The 27,611-nt window shown below is 32.6% G+C and overlaps 2 protein-coding genes across 3 annotated transcripts in view; both read left to right on the top strand.

The window, feature by feature from the left end:
* The window catches only part of LOC127735919 (uncharacterized), a 100,483-nt gene extending 92,786 nt beyond the window's left edge, over positions 1–7,697 (top strand). The window contains exon 8 of the transcript XR_007998656.1: positions 7,555–7,697. The gene's annotated coding sequence lies outside the window, so the exon portion shown is untranslated. The remainder of the gene's footprint in view (positions 1–7,554) is intronic.
* On the top strand, positions 828–27,611 carry LOC127735935 (protein DPCD-like). Of its 2 annotated transcripts, none has more exons than XM_052246381.1 (6): positions 828–919; positions 6,633–6,713; positions 8,649–8,779; positions 9,823–9,956; positions 10,928–11,030; positions 26,568–27,611. In XM_052246381.1, exons 2-6 carry the CDS (start codon positions 6,674–6,676, stop codon positions 26,670–26,672), a joined length of 513 nt encoding a protein of 170 aa, XP_052102341.1. In that variant the 5' UTR covers positions 828–919; positions 6,633–6,673; the 3' UTR covers positions 26,673–27,611. The 2 variants fall into 2 exon arrangements, with proteins under 2 accessions (XP_052102341.1, XP_052102340.1); XM_052246380.1 differs by lacking the exon at positions 828–919 and adding an exon at positions 928–1,132.

Below are 27,611 nucleotides of genomic sequence, written 5' to 3'. Positions count from 1 at the left end.
TATTGTAAATTTTTATTTAGATTTCCGATTGTACTGCGTAAATTCATCAGTCAGATGTTATTGTCGAATTATTTATAATTCTTTGAACTTTTCTTCATGTATATTATGATAAAATTACACAAAACTTGCAACAAAAATTCTGAAAACCGTTTTCCATCCGGGGAGCGAACCCTGAACCCCCTACCAGGGCTCTACCCTGGACCTGATGGGGGCCTTGAGCAGCCAACAGACCCCCTGCCGCAATTTGTGCCTACAGTTTATTGGATACCTAGCTACGCTCCAGATTTTCTATCAGAGGCAATACGTGCCTGTGTCGTGTACACCATTTTTTATAAATGAGTTACACCGAAATGACTTCATCGGTTCTTATTGTGACAAAAGCATTGTTACGTTGGATATGTACAGGAAAGAGCACGAATTCGAAAGTCGTCAATAGCTCAGTGTCATAAATTATTGTTCAGAGGCAAGTGCCTGCGAGTTAACGTGAATGACGAAGAATCGGTTCTTAATGAATAGAAAAGAATAATGTTTTATTGATAATCACAGCGCCCAAAGCTGAGCTGAATGTTTACATTAAATTTATATACAATGATTACAATGAATGTTTAAAACAGGGACAGTCTATACTAGTATCAAAGATTTGTATACTATACAAATCCTCAGTTGGCATATTAAATAATTATGATCATACAATATACTAATCATTATTGATCATTAGTGGATAAAATTAGAACGGGTTTGTTTAGATAAGAAATAAACATAGAGAAGTATTATGCTAAAAAATATTAGGTACGAGTTGGTAGAAGTACGAGTTGGTAAAAATAGGGTACGAGCCCGGGTACGAGTTGGTTGAGTACGAGTTGCCGAAGATACGAGTTGACATGTATCCAAAACCAGCTGGTACATGTGACGTAATAATGTAAGTAGATCAAGATATAAAGCACCAGGAGGGACATTGAAATGCTCGAATTTGATAGTCGTCTACTTTGGCAAATAAATAAGTTTTTTTTTTATTTTATAATTGTAGGTTATTTCCATTTTTTGTAAGTCTTTCGTGTTACTATAAACAACATGGCGACCACATGGATCGAGAAACTTCGAAGTGCACAAAAAACTTGTCTCCTACAGGATGGTAAGCCATAAAAGCTTGCAACATAGAAGAATATCATTAGAACATTAGTTATTTTATCTTATGACTTATTCCAATTAAGGAAATGTTCAACTTAATAAGGTTTGTTAAGGTTCTTCAGAAAAGTATAGGGGGCCTCGGACCTCGGTGGCTAAGTAGTCCAACTACTGTATCACTAGCCAGTCAACACTAAGGTTGTGAGTTCGAATCCCGCACTGGGCAGGTGCACTCGACTCCAATCTTAATTAGGATTGGCAGTTTTCCTAATCAAGGTCGGTGTTTCTCTCCGGGCAATCTGGCTTCCTCAACCAATAAAAACTGACCGCCATGAAATAGCACAATAGTGTTTAAAGTGGCATTAAACACCAATCAATCAATCAGAAAAATATGGTCGTGTTTACACCACAAATTTTACTCTGAGTACAGGTAAACCTGTGCACTTGGAAAAGTTTTAAGGCATGGCAGGAACTAGGTACATGTACAGTAGTGTCCGGTTATTCCGCCTGTCAGGTAAACCGGCCCACTCCCATTTACTTCCGTATTTGTCTCTTCCAAGAATATTTCGTCTGCTATTTTATTCATAGGAACTGTACTTATCATTGCTGCATGTCAAATTTTAAAGAAAAATCTTTATTACGAAAATATCTAGTGATGTATATGATACAGTTCCTAAAGCTAATGATAATAATATTATTGCTTACAAAACACATTTCTGACTTGAAATTTTTTCTTTTTGGGATTATCTGGAATCCATTTATAAGTGGTCTATTAATAGATCACCTTTTCCTTTCATAAATGTGTGATCAACTGGCCCTCCTTACATATTTACTGTGCATGGGCGGATTTTCCAGACAAACACATTTCAGATTAAAACACAGATGACCCACTTGTTTTGTTGATTTAAAAATGTATTTCAGATATTTTTTGGGAAATGAGATATACTACTCACAATTGATATGTCAGTGAATCGATTTATATTAAATTTGTATATAATTAAGCAGAAATACATACGATCAAAGCCTTAAGTGGGCAGATTTAGCGAACTGCATCGTAAGTAAAATTGGAATGCATTTTATGTTTCAGAAAATTAAACACCTGGAATTGGAGATTTCTTCTTCTTTTCAGCCTGCAGAAGGTGATATAGAATAAACAAATGCCTGAGTTTCATTTGATATGGTCCACTAATTTACAGTTTAAATCACCTATTGTTGTGTAGATATCTATTTTCCATCTATTGTCCAGTTAACAATACAATTCACTTCAATTATTTACATAGGGGAACATCTCAAAACATTTTTCCAAACTTAAGTTTATATTGACACCTTCTGTGGGAACGAAAACAAAAGGAATCTCAAAATCCAGAAAAGTTTATAATTTTCTGAGACATAAAATGCATTTCCTATTTTAATCATCCAGTTCCTACCATGCCTTAAAACTTTTCCAGGCACACAGGTTTGTCTGTTCTCAGAGTAAAATTTGTGGTCTAAATACAGCCATATTAGCCAAAAGGTTATGATGAACCTTAATCTGCAGTTATGTACATGTACATGTGCTATTCCAAATAATTATGACGTCTTGAAAGGCTATTTTAATTGTTTGCTGTACATGTGAAGCCTTCCTAGGTGTCAAAGCAAACAATACACAAGATTCCAATTTCGATTGTATGGATGAAATGACCTGGCTGACCTGTAGTAATTTGGGGGAAAATATGTTGTAGTACATTGCGACTTAAAAGATATTTGCCTTTGTGACCTAAAATTTTTTCCAGGAAAAAGCACCAATTGGAAGATCAATAATTAAAATAGCCTTTCAAGAGTCTATGATTATTTGCACTAACACATGTGCGAGCTGAGATTTAAAAAAAAATATACACAAACACCATGCAGCCTATGCCAAACTGTCTGAAGTTTCTGTCTGATATTTCCTCTGCAGAATTTAATGAATTTTGGGTAATATTTTCAAAAGCATACACCAAAAAGTTGTGATTGGTTAAAATCCCTTCAAGTGACATCCAATGATGTTACAGTGTTTTCATTTTGGGTAGGAAACCCATGCATAGTCCTTTAGATTCTGTAATGGCGAATTACATGTATGTCTGACTGAAAAATTTAATTGGTCAAAAAAATAATGTTATGGCTTACTTGTTCTAGTACTAGTGGTACTCCTTTCTAAATCAGAGATTTTCTATAAAAAAGATTCATGTCACTGTTTAGAATGATGTTATGTTAAATATGGGACAACTTGGCCGGGAGACAACTTGGACCAACAAATAAGACAACTCAGACTATATATGAAGTAAACTCAGACAATCTATAAAGTCAACTTTGACCGTCTATAATGTCATCCCAGACAAAGTATTAAGGTAGCTGGGGTGTCTTAATGTTCGACAATAGATTTTTCTTAAACCTCTGTAAAAGACTTCTAGATCAATGTACTTCAAAATTTCAATATAAAAATTGGGGGTCACAGACCTAGGCTAGGGTTTCCGTTAAAATACATTGAAATTAACGCAATCACAGTTATTTAATGATATGGGTTAAACGTTATATAGGGGAAACATAATTTTTCGTTTTTGAGGAAACATTTTACGATAGAATTTGTTAAAATTCAATGAGAGAATTGCTTTTCATAAATACTTCCGAAATGTGAAATAAAAATAGGGCCTTATAATAAATTGATTTTCTTGAAAAATCCCTAAAACACAAATTGTCCTATCAAATTCAATATTATAATCTGCCCTTGATTTTGAAATAATTTGTTTAATGTGAATCCAAATTTCTACCGATCTATGCATGTCGACACAAAAAAAGTTGTGATCTTGATTGGTCTGTATCGACCCAATTGTCTCCATAGACTGTCTGAGTTGTCTTTTTTGTAGACTCTCATTCAATCATTTATATTGTTAAAACTTTTCTTTAAAACTTTGTCTAAGTTGACTTATTGACGTTCAGAGTTGTTTTCATCGACGTTCTGAGATTTTGTTTTTGTTGATGGTCCGAGTTGTCCATTTTGTCATGCACCCGTTGTTTCCTTCAATGAATTAATCTGACATTTATGTTGCGCAAAGAATTTCAGAAAATCTATTCATACTACATTTTCTGACGTCATACATGTACATGTAATTTTCATTATGGTGTTATATAGTTATTGGTTTGAATTAAAGGATCCTTGAATATATATTATTCAAGTAGCAAAAGTTTGTAAATAACCTTTAGCATGTTTAGGTTGTTTGGAAATTTTTAGATGTCATATTCTAACCAGGGACATGTCGCTAGCCCTGTTTTCTGAAAAGGAACATTTATGTCCCTAGCACGGCCAAAGGGTTAAAAGACTACAATAGTATCTTTTCTTTTATATTTGAATGTACGTTGAATCCTCTGTTAATCAGAGCACCCCAGAGAGCTGGGAGGTTACAGACAAAACTAACTGACACCAATGAATCATTGATATATATACATTTTTATTATTCATTTGTAACCTTTATTGATTGTTTTGTATTTAAGCAGTAGGATCTTAATATAAATAAGAAGATGTGGTATGAGTGCCAATGAGACAACTCTCCATCCAAGTCACAATATGTAAAAAGTAAACAATTATAGGTTAAAGTACAGCCTTCAACACAGAGCCTTGGCTCACACTGAACAGCAAGCTATAAAGGGCCCCAAAATGATGTGTAAAACGATTTAAACAGGAAAACCAACGGTCTAATCTATATATAAAAAACGAGAAACACTTATGAACCACATCAATAAACGACAACCACTGAACAACAGGCTCCTGACTTAGGACAGGTGCATACAAATGCAGCGGTCGGGTTTAAATGTTTTAACAGGCGCCAACCTTCACCTTAACATGAAACAGTAGTGTAACATTACAACATAAAAAGACAAACTATAAAATATCAGTTGAAATGGTTTAACTCGATCAAAAAGACATATAAACAAAAACAAGTAAACATACACCGAATGAATAAATTTGATCTATGAGACAATATAAATACAATATTAATAAACAAGATGTAAAACAATGTCAAAAAGACAACTCTAATGTTCATTTTTCATTAATTTTGTTTTTAAGAGTTATTTAAGAATTTGAATGCTACGTTATATAATTTTATTAGGGTGTAAAAGAGTCGACCGAAGCTGTAATACTGTGGGATTTATTTTCAGATTCCTTCTCCTCGTCTTCCTGTTTACCAAAAACTTATTCTTACACATAATCGCCATACATGAAATGTATGTAGCATTTTCTGAGGAACATCCAAAACAAGCCTTATGTGTCATGTAAATTTCTGTGTCATGTGGTCTCTTGTGGAGAGTTGTCTCATTGGCGATCATACCATATCTTTTTTTATACTTTCTGAAATTTAAAATCAACCGTCATGCCAGCATGCTATTTCAGGGCCATAGTATATAGACCCCAAATTAGCCCTCCTATAATATACGATTAATGCTCCCTTTAAGAGCATATTAATGAATAATCATTCTTTATGACTTGATGTTACTCAGAGATTGCTCAAAAAAGATTTTCCCCTTATAATTTTGAACACAAATCAAGAAAATTAGAGTTATCTTTCTTTTTTTTTACAGTCCATACTTAACACATGCCTATGAAATATTGGTAATGAACAGCAATGTAAATTATACTTGGAACACACAAATTCATTTATAAAGGAGACAGCTCCTAAAATGCCTAAGTACTTATTCTTTCATGATCATCACTATATACATGTAACTTACAATCTCTTACTTTGAGGATATGAGCACTAAACTTACTCTAAATTTTTGTTAACATTATCCTATCATTTGCAACTTAAATATTTTTCTGATTTGAGTATGTTTTTAAACTTTTCTTTATACCACTGAAATATTTTTAATTAATAAACTATTTTTAGTTGAATTCTTCATTAAGGGAATAATATTGTAAATGAAAATGCTTGTAATGTACATTTGTAATAGTCATTTATTTTAACTTTTCATTGGTTGCTATATATTACTAAGATATACACAATAAAATGGAATAAAACAAAATATAATTATATATAGTCTTATATTTATGTTATAAATTCATGTTTGGGGTGGGGTTCTTGGGTTTTAAAAATTGTTGATTGTAAGCTTCATAGCTGAGAAAAAACCATTCAGAAGGAAAGTGAAAAGAATAGTTTGTTTCTATTGAACATGTTGAAAATCATATGATATCTGAAAAGGCTGCCATGATTTTCGACAGTTAGTACCTTTAGATTGAAATAGGAACCAATAGGTTTATTTTATTAGCCTCAAAAGGGGATTTTTTTTTATTTGGCTGTTTTATTTCACTGTGACTTGATTTTATCCAAGTAATAGAGCCCTTTCCATTTTATTTCTACAACATTGTATACATGGTATAAGATGTTCATCTGTAGCAAGTTATATCTAGTAATATTTTCCAATTTTACTACAAAGAATATTGGATGACCATTTATAACGTAACGTAATTTCAGCATATACTTTTATAACTATTCCAGGAAGAAAAAAGGTGCATTTTACATTTCCTGATGGTAATGAGATGGCTGAGGAATATGATGTCAGAACAGATGAATTATTAGGTACATATGTATAGCATGGCACATAAAACTTATTTCCTATTTTTACAATCCTGCTCTGAAGGAGGGGTATACTATTTTACCCCTGTGTTGAAAATTTATTGCAAATAATGAAAAAAATTATCCAAATCCTGTTCCCAAGGGCCTACATGTTAATAGCCCTTTACAAAAAGTTTGTTTTCTTTTTTAGTTGTAGTTCCACAAGATTTTATATTGAATCATTTTGGGATAAGCTGTTTCATCCTTATTGTCTCGCCTTGACGGAGTCAAAAAGCGAGACATAGGTATGCTGTTTCCGGCGTCAGTGGTGGCGGCGGTGTCAACAATGTGTTAGTTTGTGATAAGGTCTAGTTCATGGTGAACCACTAGTGGTAGGTCAATGATATTTGGTATGCAGTTGTATTAGCATTGGCACATCTCATTGCCGTGGAGATTATTTGGCCCTCCCCCTCAGTCAAGGTCTATTGACTTTGAAACTTTGCTTAGTTTACATGTATTAAGTTTGTGATTAGGTCAGTTTATGGGGAACCACTAGTGATAGGTCAATGATATTTGGTATGCAGTTGTATAAGCATTGGCATATTTCATTTCCATGGAGATTATTTGGCCCTCCCCCTCAGTCAAGGTCTATTGACTTTGAAACTTTGCTTAGTTTACATGTATTAAGTTTGTGATTAGGTCAGTTTATGGGGAACCACTAGTGATAGGTCAATGATATTTGGTATGCAGTTGTATAAGCATTGGCATATTTCATTTCCATGGAGATTATTTGGCCCCGCCCCCTCAGTCAAGGTCTATTGACTTTGAAACTTTGCTTAGTTTACATGTATTAGTTTGTGATTAGGTCAGTTTATGGGGAACCACTAGTGGTAGGTCAGTGATATTTGGTATGCAGTTGTATAAGCATTGGTACATCTCATTACCATGGAGATTATTTGGCCCCGCCCCCTCAGTCAAGGTCTATTGACTTTGAAACTTTGCTTAGTTTACATGTATTAAGTTTGTGATTAGGTCAGTTTATGGGGAACCACTAGTGATAGGTCAATGATATTTGGTATGCAGTTGTATAAGCATTGGCATATTGCATTTCCATGGAGATTATTTGGCCCCGCCCCCTCATTCATGGTCTATTGACTTTGAAACTTTTGCTTAGTTTTCATGTATTAGTTTGTGATTATATTAGGTCAGTTTAAGATGAACCACTAATGTAAAGTCAATGATATTTGGTATGCAAATGTATTGGCATTGGCAAGTTTCATTTCCATGGAGATTATATAACCCCACCCCCTAATTACGGTTCATTGACTTTGAAACTTTTACATAGTTTACAAATTAATGTTTGTGTTTAGGTTTGTTTAAAGGGAACGACTTACGAAAAGACCATGGTATTTGGTTTACAGTTTTATTAACATTGGCACATCTCATTTCCATGGAGATTGTTTAGCCCTGTACCTTCAGTCATGGTTCATTGACTTTGAATATTTGCATAACTTACATGTTAAAGTATTGCTATTTTAATTTCAACATTTGCATTATCAAAATAACAAATAGGCGAGACATATCTCTGTTTTAACAGTTTATATTAAATGGATTAGTCTAAAAGGTAAGTTATTAAGTAAAAGTAACAGAATTTTCTTGTTTCATAGGTTGTAAGAATTTTTTTCGTCCATTCAGATTGATATATCCATTGACCAACCAGAATCTTTCACCTTAAAAATCAGTAAACTAACAATTTAAAAAACCATGGCCTTATGCCAGTTTAAGTGGAATCACACATTACTGTTGCAATTTTTTTTTAAGAGTTTTTCATATTTTTATTGTTTCTGCAGATTTATTCAAAAAAACATATGATCTTGTTATCTTTTTTGTGTATAATACTATGAAATGTTTAAAAATTCTTACAAGAAAAACAGAATGAAACTTTTCTTTCAATAACAGTTAGAAAATGGAGAAAGAAACTGAACAGTTTTGCAACAAAACAAAGCTCTGAGCAATGGGAGTATGAAATTGGTGAACAGTTAGCTCCCAGGAATCTGGAAACTGCTGGCCTCATGGAAAGTCTTTCTAATGTAAGTGGACTGAGATGATCTCAAAAATCTAGAATCTGCTGGTCTCATGGAAAGTCTTTCTAATGTAAGTAGGCTGAGATGATCTCAAAAATCTAGAATCTGCTGGTCTCATGGAAAGTCTTTCTAATGTAAGTAGGCTGAGATGATCTCAAAAATCTAGAATCTGCTAGCCTCATGGAAAGTCTTGTCTAATGTAAGTAGGCTAAGATGATCTCAAAAATCTATAATCTGCTGGTCTCACAGAAAGTGATAAGGGCTTTCTGTTCTGAATTTTCCTTGGAGTTCGGTATTTTTGCTATTTTACTTTTCACCAATACTTTCTCTGTCTATTTGTATTAATTGCACATGTATTGCACTGAGTAACATAAATCAAACACACACACTAGACTTTTTCAACATAAGTAAACACTGCTTTTTTGGCCTTGGGGATGGCGTTAAGTTTTCTGCTTAAATAAGCTTGATAGGATCTACTTTTGATAGATCAATAATATTTTCGATAAAGTTGCAATTACTATCAGTACATATCAGTTTGACGACTATTTCCAGGCCCTGCCCCCTAGGACATGGGCCAGTGACTTTGAATTAATTAGCAATTTTGAATGTTAAGTTTTTCTGCTTAAGTTAGTTTGATAGGAACTACTTGTGATAGATCAATGATTTTTTTTATTGTTATTCAGTGGTTGTCTTTGGTTATCTGTCACATTTTATTTTTGTTTATTGCTTTGTACATAAATCTGGCCTTTGGTTTTCTTGTTTGAAATTATTAACATATAGTCTTGTTCAGGTCTTGTATAGCTTGCTTACACAGTATGGGTTTTGCTCATTGTTGAAAGCTGTACAGTGACCTATAGTTGCTTACATCTACTCATTTAGTCTTTAGTTAAATAGGTTTCTCTTTGACAATCATACCACATCATCATATTTTCATAGAATATAATTAATGTTATTTTTTAATTCTCAATGATAAAATAATCTGATTGTATACATGGTTAACGGTACATTTACATAAAGTTTTTCTTTTGAACATATTTTGTTTTTTGCAGCCAATATTTGTGAGAAAAGATAGTAATACAGCATTTATAGGCAGAGTGAGAAATCTTCCCTTTCCTATTGAAACCTACAATGTAACTGTTGATGAAGATAAGAAAAATATTGTCATTAGAACAACTAATAAAAAGTAAGTTTGTACAGTCTTAATGCATTTGTAATGGCTGCCTTGACCTGCAGGACAAATCATAAAAACCACATTACTGTCTAAGTATTTAGTCCAGATGTGTACCCCTATATTTTGTTCCAATCATAGAAACTTATCACTGTTCAAGTATTTATAGTCTAAATTTGTACCTATTTCTATAGATTAAGGGTGAAACCTTATCACTGTTCAAGTATTTATAGTCTAAATTCGTATCCATACTTTAAGGTCCTGTGTGAAGCTTTATCACTGTCAAGTACCCATAGTCCAAATGTGTTATCCTACCTATGGGTCCAGTGTAAAACTTTATCACTGCCGTAGTTTCCATAGTCCAGATTTGCATACCGACTAATAGGATCAGTCAGAAACCTTTTCAATGCCAAAGTATCTATAGTCCAGATGTATATTACTGTCCATGTATTAATAGTCCAGATATTTTCCAATATCTTCAGGTCCAAACACCATATATATAAATATCTGATAATTATGTACAGGCCCTGCTACTCCAGTCAAGAAACTTTATCAAAGATCTCCTAACATGACAATATGGCTGATATCTTTATAGGAGTTACTGTCCTTGTATGAAATTTTTCCCCATTTTTTGCTTTTTTGCCAGAAACTATCAGAAATATTCTGAATGCATTCTACCAATATTAATTATACAAAAATGGCAGGCGAGCAATATAGGCTCCTAGGAGCTTCTAGTTAGATCTTGTCATAAGTTAAAAAGAGCAAAAACTTAAAGCATGTTGATCATGTTGATATGAGTTAATTATTTATAATTAATTTGTCCTCAGACTATGTGTAAAATGGGAATTTTAGTTAAAATATAGCAGTTGATTATTTTTTTTTGAAGACAATTTGACACAAAACTGTAATAAAAACATTTATTACACATTTAATGATTCCAAAAATCTGATCCCTAATTAATTTGCATGTGCTGATTTTATTTGTAGGTATTACAAAAAGTTTGACATTCCTGATATGCTGAGGGCCCAGATACCTTTGAACCAAGACAGTATATCAGTAGCTCATGCAAACAATACATTGATTGTGTCAGTAAGTACCACATTGTTTTATTGTGTTCATTAATTAAACACACATCTTGTACTTTAGGAGTAAAGGCTATATTGCTATCATCTTGATTGGCCATTTAGAAGTGTGTGCATTGTTCAATCATCTGTCAAAGGTCCAACAAATGTATTCATCACAGTTTTCTAAGGTACAACTTAACAATAACTTCATATTTAGTCAGTAGCCTGACTGTCTCATGAACCCATTTGTTACCTGTCAGACACCTACTTTCTGTTTGCTGATACATTGATTTGTTCAATATGTTGAATGATCTTAGTATTTTATTCAGAGATTTCTCCAGAATTATTAAACAAAAAGATTTCATATCTGGTCTGATGCTTGTCAGTGCTGACTTATAATAAGTAAACACTTTTCAGGTCTGTCAAACATCTAATAACTGTTTTTGGATACTTTAAATCATGACATGTGCAACTTTCCTGCGTCTAATGACACATTTTTATATCAGTACTGATCAGTTATCCCTAACAACATGAGAGTTTTGAAGCTTAAGGTGGCTGGGTGGTATAAATATCTAATATAGGATTTGGCTAATACTTTTTATAAATGAACTTTATCATATATTAAGTGGAAAATAAAAATAAAAAAATGGGTTCACCATCTAGTTAAATTTTTTTGAAGGGTTCAAGTTTATTGGTTTTCATTCAAGATTACTATAGAAATGATAGGGAAATGAATGCATAGCCATCTTTTTTGAAGAATTTCTCATGAAACCTAATATAGGATTTTTTAATGTTTGTGTTTTTTCTGTTGCTGAAATAGTCTTTTTAAATAATAAAAAATAAAATCAACAAGTCACCGTCTAGTTAAGACAAAAAATGTACATCATTAAAAATAATGAGCATTTTTTCAAAAAGGGAGATAACTCTGTCTTTTACACATTTTTCTAATTTTGAGACCAGATATAGAGAGACCTGGTTATAAAAACTTGTTATACCCTCTATACATGTAAGACCATATATAATATATATAACATTTCCAAACAGTTCATTTGCATATTGGTTGCCATGGCAACCAGCAGTCAAAATGGAAAATCACGAATTTTTGGGATTTTAAAAAAATTTTCAGTTCAAATTCAATAGCAAACTATTTGAAAAATGATCAGGCAGTATCTATTACAATAGGAGTGTGTTTGTTTTTAGAACCTGCATATTTATATGGACTGTGGAATCCCTGAGGCAAATAGTTCTTACTTTGTCTGCTCGTTCACTTGTTTAATACCACTGATTTCAGTTGATAATTTTTTGGTATCTCTTGCTTGATTGTAATAAAACTTGCCTTTTTTATGAAACCTAGAGACTCACTCAGACACCTGACTTAAACTGATTTTTCAGTTTACAAGACAATCCCTCATCTGCAATAAATATCCCACCTCAGGGACCTCTAAGATTAGTATTCCAATTTTGATGAAACTTTGCAAGGTATTTTTATTTTATTGGTGTTTTGTACATAAATCAGGCTGTTTTGACATGTTTGAATTGCCTTACATTTGTCATTTGGTTTTATAGCTTGCCAAACGGTATGGAGTTGGCTCATTGTTGAAGGCCATATATCTCTTAACTTCTATCTCTTTTGGTCTCTGGTGGCAAGTTTTCTCAGTGGCAATCATGCCCCGTATATCCCACCTTTTTATATATATTTGAAACTTTAAACACAATGCTGACAAATATAGCACACAGGACAGCTTCTATGTTTGTTGTATAATGGAATTATTACAGGAGCATATCTAAGTTTGACATAGACAAATTCTTCTTTTATTTCCTAGTACTTGTTTATGTATAAAAATTATCACATGAGATAGTTGAACCTGATACACCCGCCATATAATCCTTTTTTTATATCTGTCAATTTATCCGTTTTATGCTTTTGAAATTACATACATAAAAAATTTCAGGCTAAATAGTGTGTTATTAGATTTGTATTAAATAGAAAATGTGTCTATAAGACACAGGATGTCCTGCCATTAAATGTAGGTCAAAGTAATCAAATTGTTGATGACCTGTGTGGTATCATTAAAGAATACTGTAGTGATGATATATCACAATAGGTTTCTGTGAAATGATCCTAAACACAAGACTTTAAGTTAACCAAAGACACAAAAGCAATAAATGTAGGTCAAAGTGACTCAAGTAATGTATAGCATTACTAGTATACAAGATGTCTGTGGAGAAAAAATATCACTGATATATTACCATTAGTTTCTGAGAAATAGAGATAAATGCAAAACTTTACTGGAAAGGGATGTACATACATATGAACTGACAAAGGTATACTAGTATCAATCTATATAATCCATCCACATTTGTGGCAGGGCATAATAAAATCCAATCTTGGTAAATTTTTCAAATAAATATAAATAACAACATGCAGTATTGTGACCAAAGTACTCATTTATGATCAAATTTCAGTTCCCATAAATTACTTATTTAGATTTAATAAATTCCCCCCAAAAAAATAACTAATTTAAAAGTGTTGAATTGCATGGTTTGATTAGTAGCAGGCCAACTTCACAGGTTTATTCTATTCATATAACCTTATGATTTTCTTTTCAAAGTGTGCCAATTTTTAAAAATCCTGTTCTGTATAATCAGTTATGCAAATACCTGTCACCCCTCCCCCCCTTTCCTCCCTTTTACAATTAATTTAAATGTTTTTTTATGCTAAAACAGTGTTTTTGAGATTTATAAAGTTCTCAACAGTAAATTATTTTGATAAGTGTACCTGTTTCATTTCATATACTACCTTTATTTTCTTTGGTAGGATTGTAAGTTTACCAAATACCATGAACATGACAGTGTTCCCGCCTGCCCTAAATAGAAGGGCGGCTGCCCTTGGTGCCCTTACCCCCGCCCTTCAGCCCTCCAAAGTAAAAGAATGCACCCCTCTGCCTTTTCAAAAAAATAAAATTTCCAAATTTCATGCCTACCGGCGTTTCCTGTAAAATGATGTGTATAACAATTGGGACTAAAATTACATGCAAGTTTTCCACTAAAAATTAAAAAATATATTGCATTAGCGTACATTGTACTTCTTAACTTATGCAAAAACAATCTATTTCCTATAGCTTCTGTATTAATTTTTATGTGTAAACATGCTGCCTAAATTGACCAAATAACTTTTTTCAATCATGATGATGATGGGAGTTTTAACGACCTTGACTGGCTATACAGCCCTTGCACTGTCGTTTTTTTTCTATTCAATTATACATGACCAAGCACGTTTTATACTCATGTGGAAGAATTAAAAAATCTTAAAAATTTTAAATTGGTAGAAAAAAAAACATTTTTATGTCATGCATCATGCATGTAAAGCCACCTTCTTTGGATAATTTTTTATTATTCAGACACACATTAATTTAAATTTTAAATAATTGTAATAAATCTTGAATCCTTGATACACTGAATGATTCTTCAATTGCTTTACATACATGCTACATAATATATTAGGGCATTTAACATTGTTAAATAAATTAATGTAAAACATAAACTACCTAAGCTACATGATTAAAATGGATATATCAGTATTGTCTTTAATAAAGATTGTATATTTACTTCGTCAACTCTTTTATAATTCCCTACTCTAACATGTCTAAGGTCATGCAAAGTCTATAAAAAAAAGTCTATTCAGTTTGAAAATAAAATTATTTCATTATTTTAAAGAGGTGGATTTAGGGGAGGTACATATATGGTTTTTTTAAGTTTTAAGTTTTTCTTTCAATGAAAGATCAATATCTAACACATCAAGTCATAAACACTTAGGTGTAACTCTCTCCCAGGACGCAAAGTGGAATGAGCACGTAGAAAATATTTCCAAAAATATTACAAAGCATTTGGGAGTCTTAAGAAAATTAAAATTTAAGATGAAAAGACAGAACTTAGAAAAAATGTATCTGGTATATATTCGTCCTATATTTGAGTATGCTTGCAAGGTGTGGGACAATTGTGGTATTTGCTATTCAAACAAATTAGAAAAACTTCAACTGCAAGCTGCGAGGATTGTAACAGGACTGCCAATATTTACTAAAACCGAATATTTATATTTAGAGACTGGCTGGGAACCCCTTCACAGTAGGAGGCACAGAAGAAAACTCCAATTATTTTATAATATGTACGATGGTCTCGCTCCACAATATTTATGTGATTTAATTCCCCCAACTATACAAAGTACAACTGTTTATCCACTGCGTAATGGCAATGACTATATAGTCCCCTTTTGTCGACTCTCCTTAACAAATTCTGCATTTATTCCCTCGTCCATCAGAGAATGGAACAAACTTGATAATTCTATCCGTTTACTTGATACCCTATCTAAGTTCAAACGCTATTTGTTGAATAATACATACGAAGCAAAGACTGTACCTAAGCATTTTATGTATGGTCCGCGGAAATTGAGTGTAATTTTAACACAGCTGCGATGTTCAGCCTCATTTCTAAATAACGACCTATTTGAATCAAATATAATACAAAGTCCATATTGTGCTTGTGGCGCTCCGCGTGAGGATTCATTTCATTTCTTCTTTAATTGCAATAAATACGCCGATATAAGGAACGATCTATTAACCAACATTCATCGTCTACAAGTGACAATAAATCTACAGTTGCTCACTGAGGGTAGCCAAACTTTAACATACGAGGAAAACTGTGAAATCTTTAAAGAAGTCTTTAGATATATAAAAAAATCAAAAAGATTCCTTGTAGTATAATCAAATAAGATATGACTGAACAAAAAACATCGTGTCCACAGAATTTCATTTATTTTTTTTCTTTATATTTGTATTATTTCCTATTTTTTCTTTTTTTTTTTTTATTTATATTTTTTCTTTTCATTTCTTTTTCTCAATTCTCTATCCTTTTCCTTGTTAATTGCGTTAGGCTTTTATTTTTTCTTCCTTTCTTTTTCTTCTCTGACTGTCCAAATGCCTCATTTTACTATTACCTTTAATATATATATACTGAACTGTGCATGCTCTGTATAATTGTTATTGTAATATTATGTAAAGGAGTAGACTTCATAAGTTGGTTAAACTTGTGTCCGATCCTTTTTGTATCTATGAGCAAATAAAATCGTTATAAACTAAACATATATGGTTAATTCATAGCCTTTTTACATGTCCCACTTCAACCGTTGCCTAGTTTGGGAAGCCTTTTGCCCCTTTTTCGAAATCCTAGAAACATATTTGTAACATTTTGTTACCTGCATTTCTTTCAGACAATACCTGGTAAATGAAAATATAAAAAAACACACTAGACTTGCACCTTCTCAATTAAATTTTCACAGGCCTTTTAAAGCTGACTATGTGGTATGGGCTTTGCTCATTGTCGAATGCGGTACAGTGACCTATTGTTGTTAATTTCTGTGTCATTTGTTCTTTTGTTTTATTGGATATCATACCACATCTTTTTTTTTATATAATGTTCTACTTTTAGGCAAAAATATATATTAGAATCATAGAATATCTACCAGCTCTAACTCAAAGTATGGCCGTTCACTTCCCATATGTTAAAAAATACAAAAAATGTACATTCATTTGTATGTAATAAAGAAATTATAAAAGTAACGAATCAATGAAATAACCTGAATAACCTTTTACATTTTGCCACTTTGAAAATAATTATAAGAACTATTACATGTACCCCCCTTTTTCAATTCCAACTAATTTATAAGCATAGCCCGATTTGAATTAATCTAATTTTTCAATTCTGTCCATGAAAAGTGTACTGTTCTAGCAAAACACATACTGATATAACTTTATTAATTAAGACATTTGACATAAAATTTAACAAAGAGAACAAAATTTTAATACAACAGTAAATTGTTTGAAATATATAGTTCAATATGCACCTCACCTTATCCATGTTATCATTAAATAATTAACACAGTATGATATGTGCCAAGTTTTACATGAATAATCTACAAGAGGGACCCAGAATTTTAGAAAAAGAGGGTGGTGGGGTTACTGATGGATGGACAGACAGACAGACTGACAGAGTGCAAACCAAAAGTCCCATTCGACTTCGTCGGTAGGGGACTAATAATCTAAACTAACAACAGAGTAAATGAAAATTCTGTTTGCAAAAGAAACTCCTGCCTTTTTCCCCGAAAAGTCAAATAGTCATTAGTATTAATTTACTTATGGTGTCTGATGTAGACAACATTCTGTATGTATGTGCCTGTCCCAAGTCAGGAGCCTGTAATTCAGTGGTTGTCGTTTGTTGATGTGTCACAATTTTGTACATAATTAGGCCGTTAGTTTTTTCGTTTGAATTGTTTTACATTTGTCATTCCGGGGCCTATTATAGCTGACTTTATATATGCGGTATGGGCTTTGCTCATTGTCGAAGGTCGTACGGTGACCTATAGTTGTTTATTTCTGTGTCATTTGGTCTTGTGGAGAGTTGTCTCATTGGCAATCATACCACATCTTCTTTTTTATATATAACACAACTGCCAAGTTGCAAATAAATGGTGATTTAGTCAACACACCATGAATTACATTGTACTATCAATCTTAGTTGTAAGATTAACCATGTTAATGTGAAAACGACTCCTGGACCCTAAGTGGTCTGTAAAAAAAGTGTCATAACATTTACCACAAGTACATTGTAAAATGAGCATCACTCATTTTAGTGTGGGTATTGCTGTGTTTTTGCTTATTCCACATTGGTTACAGACAGTGGAGGGTTAACATCTGACAAAACATGTTTAACCTCGCTGAAATATTGTTTGCGTCTCACCATGTCCCAAGTCGTGAAATTCTAGTCTTTTTTAGTCTTGTATGTATTTTAATTTTTGGTTCATTTATATGTTTTGGCATTAAGTGTGACGTCCATTTTCCCTGGACAATACATTATTGTTTAGGGACTAGCTGGACCCAGCCTCCAGGGGCTGGATTTTCTCTCTGTGTTGAAGACCCATTATACCCATTGTGGCCACAGGTCATCTTCTGCTATTTGGTCGGATTGTTGTCCTGACATGTAATTTTCCCCGTTTCCATTCATAATTTTATATAATTTATAATACACATTAATGTTTGTCCCTGTTTTTTGCTTTTTTTCCCCATTTCCGTTAAAAAATAACTTTCAAATGATTTTACGGTCGTGAATCATTCTTGTGCTGGGATCATTCGAACACGATGTAAAATTTATCTTCAATAAACGAAGGATCGCATCGGTAGAAACTTAAAGAAGAATTACTTAGGGGACGACCATTTGATATTCTGGGGGGGGCCAGGAGGATTTTGAAAATAAATAACTCAGCCTTGATAATCACAAAAATAAATGGTTTGTTCTGTGGTAGTTTGAAAATAAATTACCTGACTTGCAATGTATTGAAAATAAATAACTCAGCAGGTCTAATCGAAAGTATGAGATGGCACCAGATTCTTCATAAATTCATCTTTTTTCCAAAAAAAAATCGGGAAACACTTCCCATATCTTTTAATTATTAAAGTATAAATATTATTTAAATATACTTGAAATGTCAGAAAATTGGTTTCATTTAACTTGAGGTTAATTGTCTCAGGAACACTTACCTCACTTTTATTAAATCAGGGCCGTAACTACATTGAGACAAATGCCTCATGTAGGAAATTTCAAAACCAAACGCTTGTCTCCATATCAAATTGTGTTCACCGTGAGTGTTTGCAAGAAGCAAGTTCTGTTCTCCCTCAGACGTAGCCCCTGATTTTTTGGGATCAATGTTTCTTATTTATTTGTCTTTTGTTCATTGATTGCCCTTCTGTTTTCTGTTAGTGTTGCATTCATTTTGTAATTTAGTAATTTTATTATTAACTTGATCATGAGTTTAAAAAAACACAGCAGCCACAGACTTAACTATGTGAATTACATTTTTGCTTTATCATGCATATTTGTCTTTTGATGTTGTCCCTAGAAACTTAAGTCTTACACTGAATCTATAACGTGATTTTGCTTTGAGACCAAAATATTGTCATAAAATTATTAAAACAGAACTTGCATTTTCAGTTTAAGAAAGGGTCTGGGGAACACCCAGAAGGCATGATTTTGCATCATTTGTTCTATAGCTTCTTGGGCCTTCAGCGGATCAAAAACCCTTCAAAAAAAATTTTGCCTCGCTCTGCTCGGCGAAACATGTTTGCCAATACTTTTAAAAGAGCCTTAGTTACAACCTAACTTTAATACTGTGTATGTATGCAATACATGTATATGCATTGGGGAATATAGAAGATTCATTTCTGCAGAGGATGATAATTAATTCTGATTAAATGGTACATAATGACTTGACTATACATGAATTATTTATAATAAACAAATAATTTAAAAATTGTATGTTTTCGAATATTATAAATATAGTTGTGAAAATAAATAATCAGTCCCTTGCTTTAATGAAAATGAAAAATCTTGATTCAATAGTGCAGAAAATAGATAATCTGTCCTCTTAGTTTACAAAAATAAATAACCGATCCAAAACAAATCCTCCTGGCCCCCCCCAGAATATCAAATGGTCGTCCCCTTACATTTATATTCCTTGTTTGTTTACAAAATATTACATACATTTTACGCATATTTCCGGGTCCTTTTCTAGTGTAAAACAAGTGTGAAACTGCTTCATAAGCTACTAAAATGAAGATCGTGTTCTAATATTTTCGATCTTTGTTTCAGTATTCATGAAAAGCAGCCCACGTGTTCGATTATTGTGATTTATCTTGTGTTTATCTTCTCACGCCGGCAAGAACATGCCATTACCACAAAACGGAAGTGCATTTGCAACAATGAAAATAGCAATAAATGTGTTTGTAAAATTCTAGAATTACAGTTTTCGATAACAACATTCTTTTGTTATATATTTAAATCAAATAGATTATTTATAATAATCAAAATTAATTATTATGAACAATTACGACAATAGGATGACTTGCGATATCGATGCGCAACTTCCTGCGCAGTTGGCGCGAAAATTTGAACCCGCGAGCCCCCTTAATAAGACTAAAATTGTTTCAGCTTCCACACATGTAATTTTTATTATACTCCACACTATGAAGAAGAGGTGGTATATAGTTTTCATCAGTCAGTAATTTTCTTTTCTGGATGCTATGTGTAACTTTAATGCTTTATATCAGATTGCAACCATACTTGGATATATGGTCACATATAATGTGAAGAATATCCTTATAGAATTTGAGGTCACAAGGTCAATGATCAAGGTCATAGTAAGTTACTATAGATAGACTGATTTCGCAGAAAAATAGTTTCTTGATTGCAATATTACTTAGACATGTGATCCCTGTTAATTTTCAGGTAATTATGTTCAAGGTCCAATTTAATAAAAATATATTGAAACTTGTGCTTAAAAGCTGTTTCTGGATGCTTATGGGAGTGCAACCTTACTTGGATATGTGGTCTAATATGAGGAGAGGACAATCCCTATTGATTGTCAGGTCACTCAGAATAAGGTCAAGGTCATAATTATAAAAATAGATTGCAATTAAAAACCAATTGTTCAGAGCACAATTGAAATTCTTTCCACATCAATTTTCTAAATAATTGATAAGAAGCTACCTCCAGTTACTCAAAGTTACTTTTGGCATCCAATCATAGGTTTCGTCATACTGATTCAATAAAAATATGGTTTCTATATACTTTTGACTGAAATAAGGGAGATAATTGCAAATTTCTGGTTTAGAAAATGTCACTTCAGATCTCATATGATAGCTGTATTTACACTGATTCCAAAAATATATGGTTTATGTATACTTTTGCCTGTAAAAAGGGAGAAAATTAGCTACTTCTGGTTTAAAGAATGTCACTTCCTGTCTCATATGATTGCATTTTTCACACTGATTCCAAAAATATATAGTTTGTCTTATCTTTTACCTGTTATAAGGGAGACAATTTGCTACTTCCGGTTATAGAATGTCACTTCCGGTCTCAAATGATAGGTTTATGTATGCGCATTTAAAAAATATATGGTTTCTAGGTACTTTTCCATGAAATAAGTGCAAAAATGACTACTTCCGGTTAACTCAAGGTTACTTCAGGTCGACATTTTTCAAGGTCATATGTCACGCAACATTATGGCTTTTAAGACCTTATGGTTTTATCATGTACCAATCTGAAGTAATAATCGATTTACCTTAAAATAAAACATTTCAGGGGCAATAACTCCTATAAGATGTCATTGGATTGTTACAGACCAAATGCATCATATCTTCATCACAATAAAGCAAACATTTTGCACTAGTTCTTTTAAATATAACTTTAAAAGTGTCAGAGAAAATGCAAAAACAAGCAAAAGTCAAAATTGAGAACATGACCTTGACCTTTAACCTTGACCTAATTTTCTAAGTTTGGACCCAAGGACCTCAAATAAAAAGACTAGGTTTATTCGGCTTACGGTTTATGAGTAAAAAAAATATATCGACAAATTCATTTGGTAAAGATAGATAACTCCTATAAGATTTCACGGGATCGCATCGATCCAAATCAGCCAAAAAATTTCTGAGGATGTAACGAACAAATCAGAAAAACAATTTTGTTGTTATGTTTTTTGGTTACGGAGGAGATACACTAACAAGAAAAATAGTATTTGGGAAGATAACTCTTACAATAAAAAAGTCTTCGGCTTACAAAAATGAGTTTTAAAAGCGCAATAACTGTTCGATATTATATGCAAAATATCTAAGCGACATCTTGCAAAACAACTTTATACTGCAAGAAAATGGTTTGGCGGAAGAAGAAAAAAAAATAATAATCAAACAATTAAAAACCAATTGAACAATTGAAGGTCTTTCCACTCAAATTCACTTAAGATTAGAAAATTTTGATAAAAAAACAGAATGTCTGGGCTTAAATGATAGCTTATCACTCACTGATTTTGAAAATACAATGTTTGAGGCACATTTTTCATCATTTAAGGGAGATAATAAGCCACTTCCGGTTAAATCAAAGTCACTTCTGGTGTCAAATAGTAGCTTACATTACTCTGATTCTTAAAATATATAGTTTCTATATACTTTTTCTTTAAATAAGGGAGATAAATTGCTTCTTCCGGTTTTAAAAAAGGTCACTTCTGGTTGACATTTTCAAGGTCATATGTCTACTAACCTAATGCAAAAGATCCCAAGGCTATATCATGAATAAATATGAATCTACAGCAGAGGTCAAAATCTAGAACATCAATTTTACCTTTGACCTTGAACTAAATTTCAAGGTCATAAAGCAAGGACCTCAAATCAAATGACCCTAAGTCTCCACTATGTAAGGGAAATGAGTTCTATCCCAATACAGCTTATTTTGAGTATTAGAGGGGAGGAAACTCCCATCAAATGTCAACACACCCTTTTAACCAAATATGTATGTTGCAAATATCAGTTTAGTAAAAATATTTTGTTGATATCCTATACGGTTTCTGAAAAGAAGCAATATTAAGCCAAAATCAAAATTTAGAATCTGACCTTGATCTTTGACCTTGACCCCATTTTCTTTTTGGTGGACCAAGGACCTCAATTCAAAAGATCCTAGGTCTCTATCACTTATGGTTTATCAGTTACAATTACAATTCACTTATTTTAAATACAGAAGGGGAAATAACTCTCATATGGAGTCTCCGGACTGCTTTGGTCAAAATTATTCTTTAGATCGTGAGAATATAACTAGCAAATTGGTGAAATAATTTTGTGGTTATCTTTAAAGGTTGCGAAGGTTTTTGGGGAGATACTGTAACAATAAAAAGTGTTCGGTTAACCCTTTCACCAATAGCTGCCCAGACAGAAGCTACTCTGAGACGATGGCTTCCTTGGCTACTATTACTCAAGTGGGAGATCTTCATAATAAATGTCAATAAAAATTTGTCTGTAGTTATTTGTGTCTTTATTTCATTCACTAACACCATGTTCACAGTTTTGTTCATGTTTTGATAATTTTTTCTTCATAAAATATTCAAATTTTCAAATTTTCGGCATTATCTAGGTGAAATTCTCAAAATTCTGCTCTTTGACCCAAAATCATAATTTTTTAACCCAAAATGGCAAAATTTTGAAAAATTTAATGAGGCTGTACAAATTCCTTACACTGAACGATGTCCATTCCAAGTGTTTTGTACATAAAACGACATTTTATGTAAAAAAAGTATACTAGTTTGGCTTCAATTCTTCCATATTCTTTCAAAAAAAATGTTCCCTCATTTCAAATTCTCGTAAATTCCGTAAATTTCCTCTGTTTTTGACACGGTTTTCAACAAACGGAAGCGCCATGTTTACACTTTCATCCGGGTATCAACAAAGAAAGATAACTCGTGTTTGCACTGTTTTGAGCGGGAAATATAAAAGAGGTATTCCGATCCCGGTAAAACGGGACTCATCGTCAGCTGTCTGAAGCGTGAATCCCGGTAAACTGGGACTCATCGGCGAAAGGGTTAAACAGGGTCAGTTTCAAAAGCGCAATAACTGTTCGATATTATATGCAAAAAATCTAAACGACATCTTGAGAAACCACTATACACTGTAAGAAAAAAATGTGGAGGAAGAAGAAAAAAATAATAATATTAAAAACCAATTGTTCAGAGAACAATTGAAGGTCTTTCCACTCAAATTCACTTAAGATGAGAAAATTTTGATAAAAAACAGTATGTCTGGGCTTAAATGATAGCTTTTCACACACTGTTTTTGTTAATACAATGTTTGAGGCACTATTGTCATCAATTAAGGGAGATAGTAAGCCACTTTCGGTGTCAAATAATAGCATACTTTACTCTGATTCAAAAAATATATAGTTTCTTTATAGTTTTACTTTAAATAAGGGAGATTAATTGCTACTTTCAGTTTAATAAAGGTCACTTCTGGATGACATTTTCAAGGTCATATGTCTACTAACCTAATGCAAATGATCCCAAGGCTTTATCATGAATAAATATGAATCTACAGCAAAGGTCAAAATCTAGAATGTCAATTTTACCTTTGACCTTGAAATAAATTTCAAGGTCATAAAGCAAGGACCTCAAATCAAATTACCCTTAGTCTCCACTATGTAAGGGAAATGAGTTCTATCCCAATACAGCTTATTTTGAGTATTAGAGGGGAGGAAACTCCCATCAAATGTCAACACACCGTTTTAACCAAAATATGTATGTTACGACATGTCGAAAATATCAGTTTAATTAAAATATTTTGTCGATATCTTATAAATTTCCTGTTTAAAAAAGTATGAATTTTTCAAAATACTAAGGATTTTCTTATCCCAGGCATATATTACCTTAGCCGTATTTGGCACAACTTTTTGAAATTTTGGGTCCTCAATGCTCTTCAACTTTGTACTTGATTGGCTTAATAACTATTTTGACCTGAGCGTCACTGATGAGTCTTATGTAGACGAAACGCGCGTCTGGCATATTAAATTATAATCCTGGTACCTTTGATAACTATTTACACCACTGGGTCGATGCCACTGCTGGTGGACGTTTCGTCCCCGAGGGTATCACCAGCCCAGTAGTCAGCACTTTGGTGTTGACATGAATATCAATTTTGTGGTCATTTTATAAATTTCCTGTTTACAAAAGTATGAATTTTTCGAAATACTAAGGATTTTCTTATCCCAGGCATAGATTACCTTAGCCGTATTTGGCACAACTTTTTGAAATTTTGGGTCCTCAATGCTCTTCAACTTTGTACTTGTTTGGCTTAATAACTATTTTGACCTGAGTGTCACTGATGAGTTATATGTAGACGAAACACGCGTCTGGCGTATTAAATTATAATCCTGGTACCTTTGATAACTATTTACACGGTTTCTGAAAAGAAGCAATATTAAGCCAAAATCAAAATTAAGAATCTGACCTTGACCTTTGACCTTGACCCAATTTTCTTTTTGGCGGACCAAGGACCTCAATTCAAAAGATCCTAGGTCTCTATCACCTATGGTTTACCAGTTACAATTACATTTCACTTATTTTAAATACAGAAAGGGAAATAACTCTCATATGGAGTCTCCGGACCGCTTTAATCAAAATTATTCTAAAGATCCTGAGGATATAACTAGCAAATTGGTGAAATAATTTTGTCCTTATCTTTTATGGTTGTGAAGGAGATAACACTTATAATAAAAAGTGTTCAGTTAAACAGGGTCAGTTTCAAAAGTGCAATAACTGTTCGATATCATATGCAAAAAGACTAAGCGACATCTTGCGAAACCACTATACACCGCAAGACAAAAATGTGGCGGAAGAAGAAAAAAATGATAATCAGAACAAAATCAATAGGTCTTTCCACAGAAAAGTGGAAAGACCTAATTAATTGAATTTATGCAGAAACATTGCTTCCAGATGCTATATCAAATGCTTGAAAAGTGATTGCAACCTAATTTGGAGATATGGTCATTAATAATAACAGGAAGTTCCTTTTCCATTTTAGATGACTTTTGTCTAAGGACAAGGTCAAAGTCACAAAAAATGGACTGAAATTGGTCAGAAAAGTGGTTTCCATATGTGAAATCAAATACTACATAGGGGATTGCAACCTTACTTGAATATATGGTCACATATAACGAGCAGACTTTCCCTATTAATTTTCTTGTCACTATGTTCAAGGTCATATTTATAAAAAGATATGCTGCAGTTTGTGTTAAAAAGTGGTTTCTGGATGCTATTCCAAATAATACATGTGGAAGTGTAAACTTACTCGGATATGTGGTCACATATTATGATAAAACTATCCATAGTTCTTCCAGGTCACTAAGGTCAAAGTCAATATCATAGTTCTAAAAATACATTGCAATATGTGCCAAAATCTTGTTTCCACATGCTTCATCAAATAGGATTGCAACCTACTTTTGAGAGAAAGATTCCTTTCCATTTTGAAGTCAATATGTTTAAAAGGCAAGGTCAAAATCACTAAATATAGAAAAAAAGTTGTGCAGAAATTGTTTCAGGACGCAAGTAAAACTATGCCATCAGGTATTTTAAGCTCTCCCCACTTTAAATGCAGGTGGTGGGGGATGGTAGTATTTGGTTAGTCCTCACTACAGGGTCTTTAATTGTTATTATGAAAATATACAAAATGTTGTGTGATTGCCAGAGAGACAACTATCCATAGGACAGAGGACACAGATGTGAACAGTAACAAAACACTGTGTGCAAAACCCTTACAGTATAGTAAGCTATGAAATGTACTGTGAGCAACAATTCAAAAGAGAAAACCCAATTGCCTGATTTATATAACTACAACAGTGAACCAAAAAAACCCAAAGCAGACAGCAAGCAATGACAACTCCTTGATAAAAGGTTCCTTGCTTGTGATAGACACACAATGAATTTGGCTGGTTTAAGATATTTATCCATTTTAAAATTTATATATTGTTTGGTTTCCAACTTAATCAGATAATAGTTGATGGTTTAATATGTTCAAATCTAAATTTACCTACCATATGTTTTTTTTTGCCAATTTAATGCGACAAGTCTTGTCACCAAACAAACTGTTCTTTCATGTCTTATTATATAATTTTCAACAATCTAACTTCACTTTTTACTGCTTCACAGTACAAGAAACCTAAAGCCATAATTGATATGGAGAAACAAATTCAGACAGAAATTAAGAAAATGAAAGCTGCAAAAGATGGAGATGTTGATTGTACACCAAGCTGATAGTCAGAAGTAATTATGATGTTTGATAAAAAACAATTGGTAATATTCAGGATTACTGAGAAATATGGTGGAACAACTATGTTACTAAGATCAGAATCAAGAAGATCAGTTATAACAGGACAAGATGATATAAAAAACCTTTGTTGTTTTTATTTACATTGACTGTTTCAAAGTATAATCAAATCTGTCTTGTTTGATTCTCAATTTATTTTGCAAAGCATTTGTTGATCCAATAACGAATTATTGATTTTGATCTTGATCTCAACAGGAATGAATTATTTTAAAACAAATACCGGTACTGATTTTGTTATGATATATGTCACGCCATGGTTAAGAGGAAAATATCTTGACTGATTGGTTTGTCATCAAATAGTCTTTTCTTCAGTAACTACAAGCTAAATACATTCAAGCTTTACAATAATTGTTAATAGAGACTCTCAAGTAAAAGGTTCTGTTTGAGGCTTACTGGATGACAAAACTATTTGCATTTAATCCTTTAGAAAATCTCCTTTTTATATTCATATGCAAGGTTTAATGTAAAGAGAACTATTTTTTATTAAAAACTCAACATTTTATGCTTTTTCAAAGACCACTAAGACCACAAAAAGCTATTGATTTTCTTAGATTGTTTATTTTAAAATTTCGTCTTGCAAAAGCTGTATTGTCGACATGTTTTGAATCCATAGCGAATTCCAATGTGTGAAAAAGGATCATGGTTAGCTATTGTCCTGTATATGGTGAAAGTGATTATAGTTTTACTCTCATAATATACAACTTTGAAGGTTAAAATGGTTAAGAAAACCTGAATGTGAATAAATTATATATAAATAAAAAAGAGATGTAGAATAAATGTCAACTATAGATCAACCTGAAATAAAATAAAATCAGAATAAAAAAAAGAGCTGCACTGTGATTTTGAAATAAAAGTATCATTCCTTT

The sequence above is a fragment of the Mytilus californianus genome, unplaced genomic scaffold, assembly GCF_021869535.1.
Source record: "Mytilus californianus isolate M0D057914Y unplaced genomic scaffold, xbMytCali1.0.p SCAF_3, whole genome shotgun sequence".
In the NCBI taxonomy this organism is placed as follows: Eukaryota; Metazoa; Mollusca; class Bivalvia; order Mytilida; family Mytilidae; genus Mytilus; species Mytilus californianus.
This window is presented reverse-complemented; position numbering and strand designations above follow the sequence as displayed.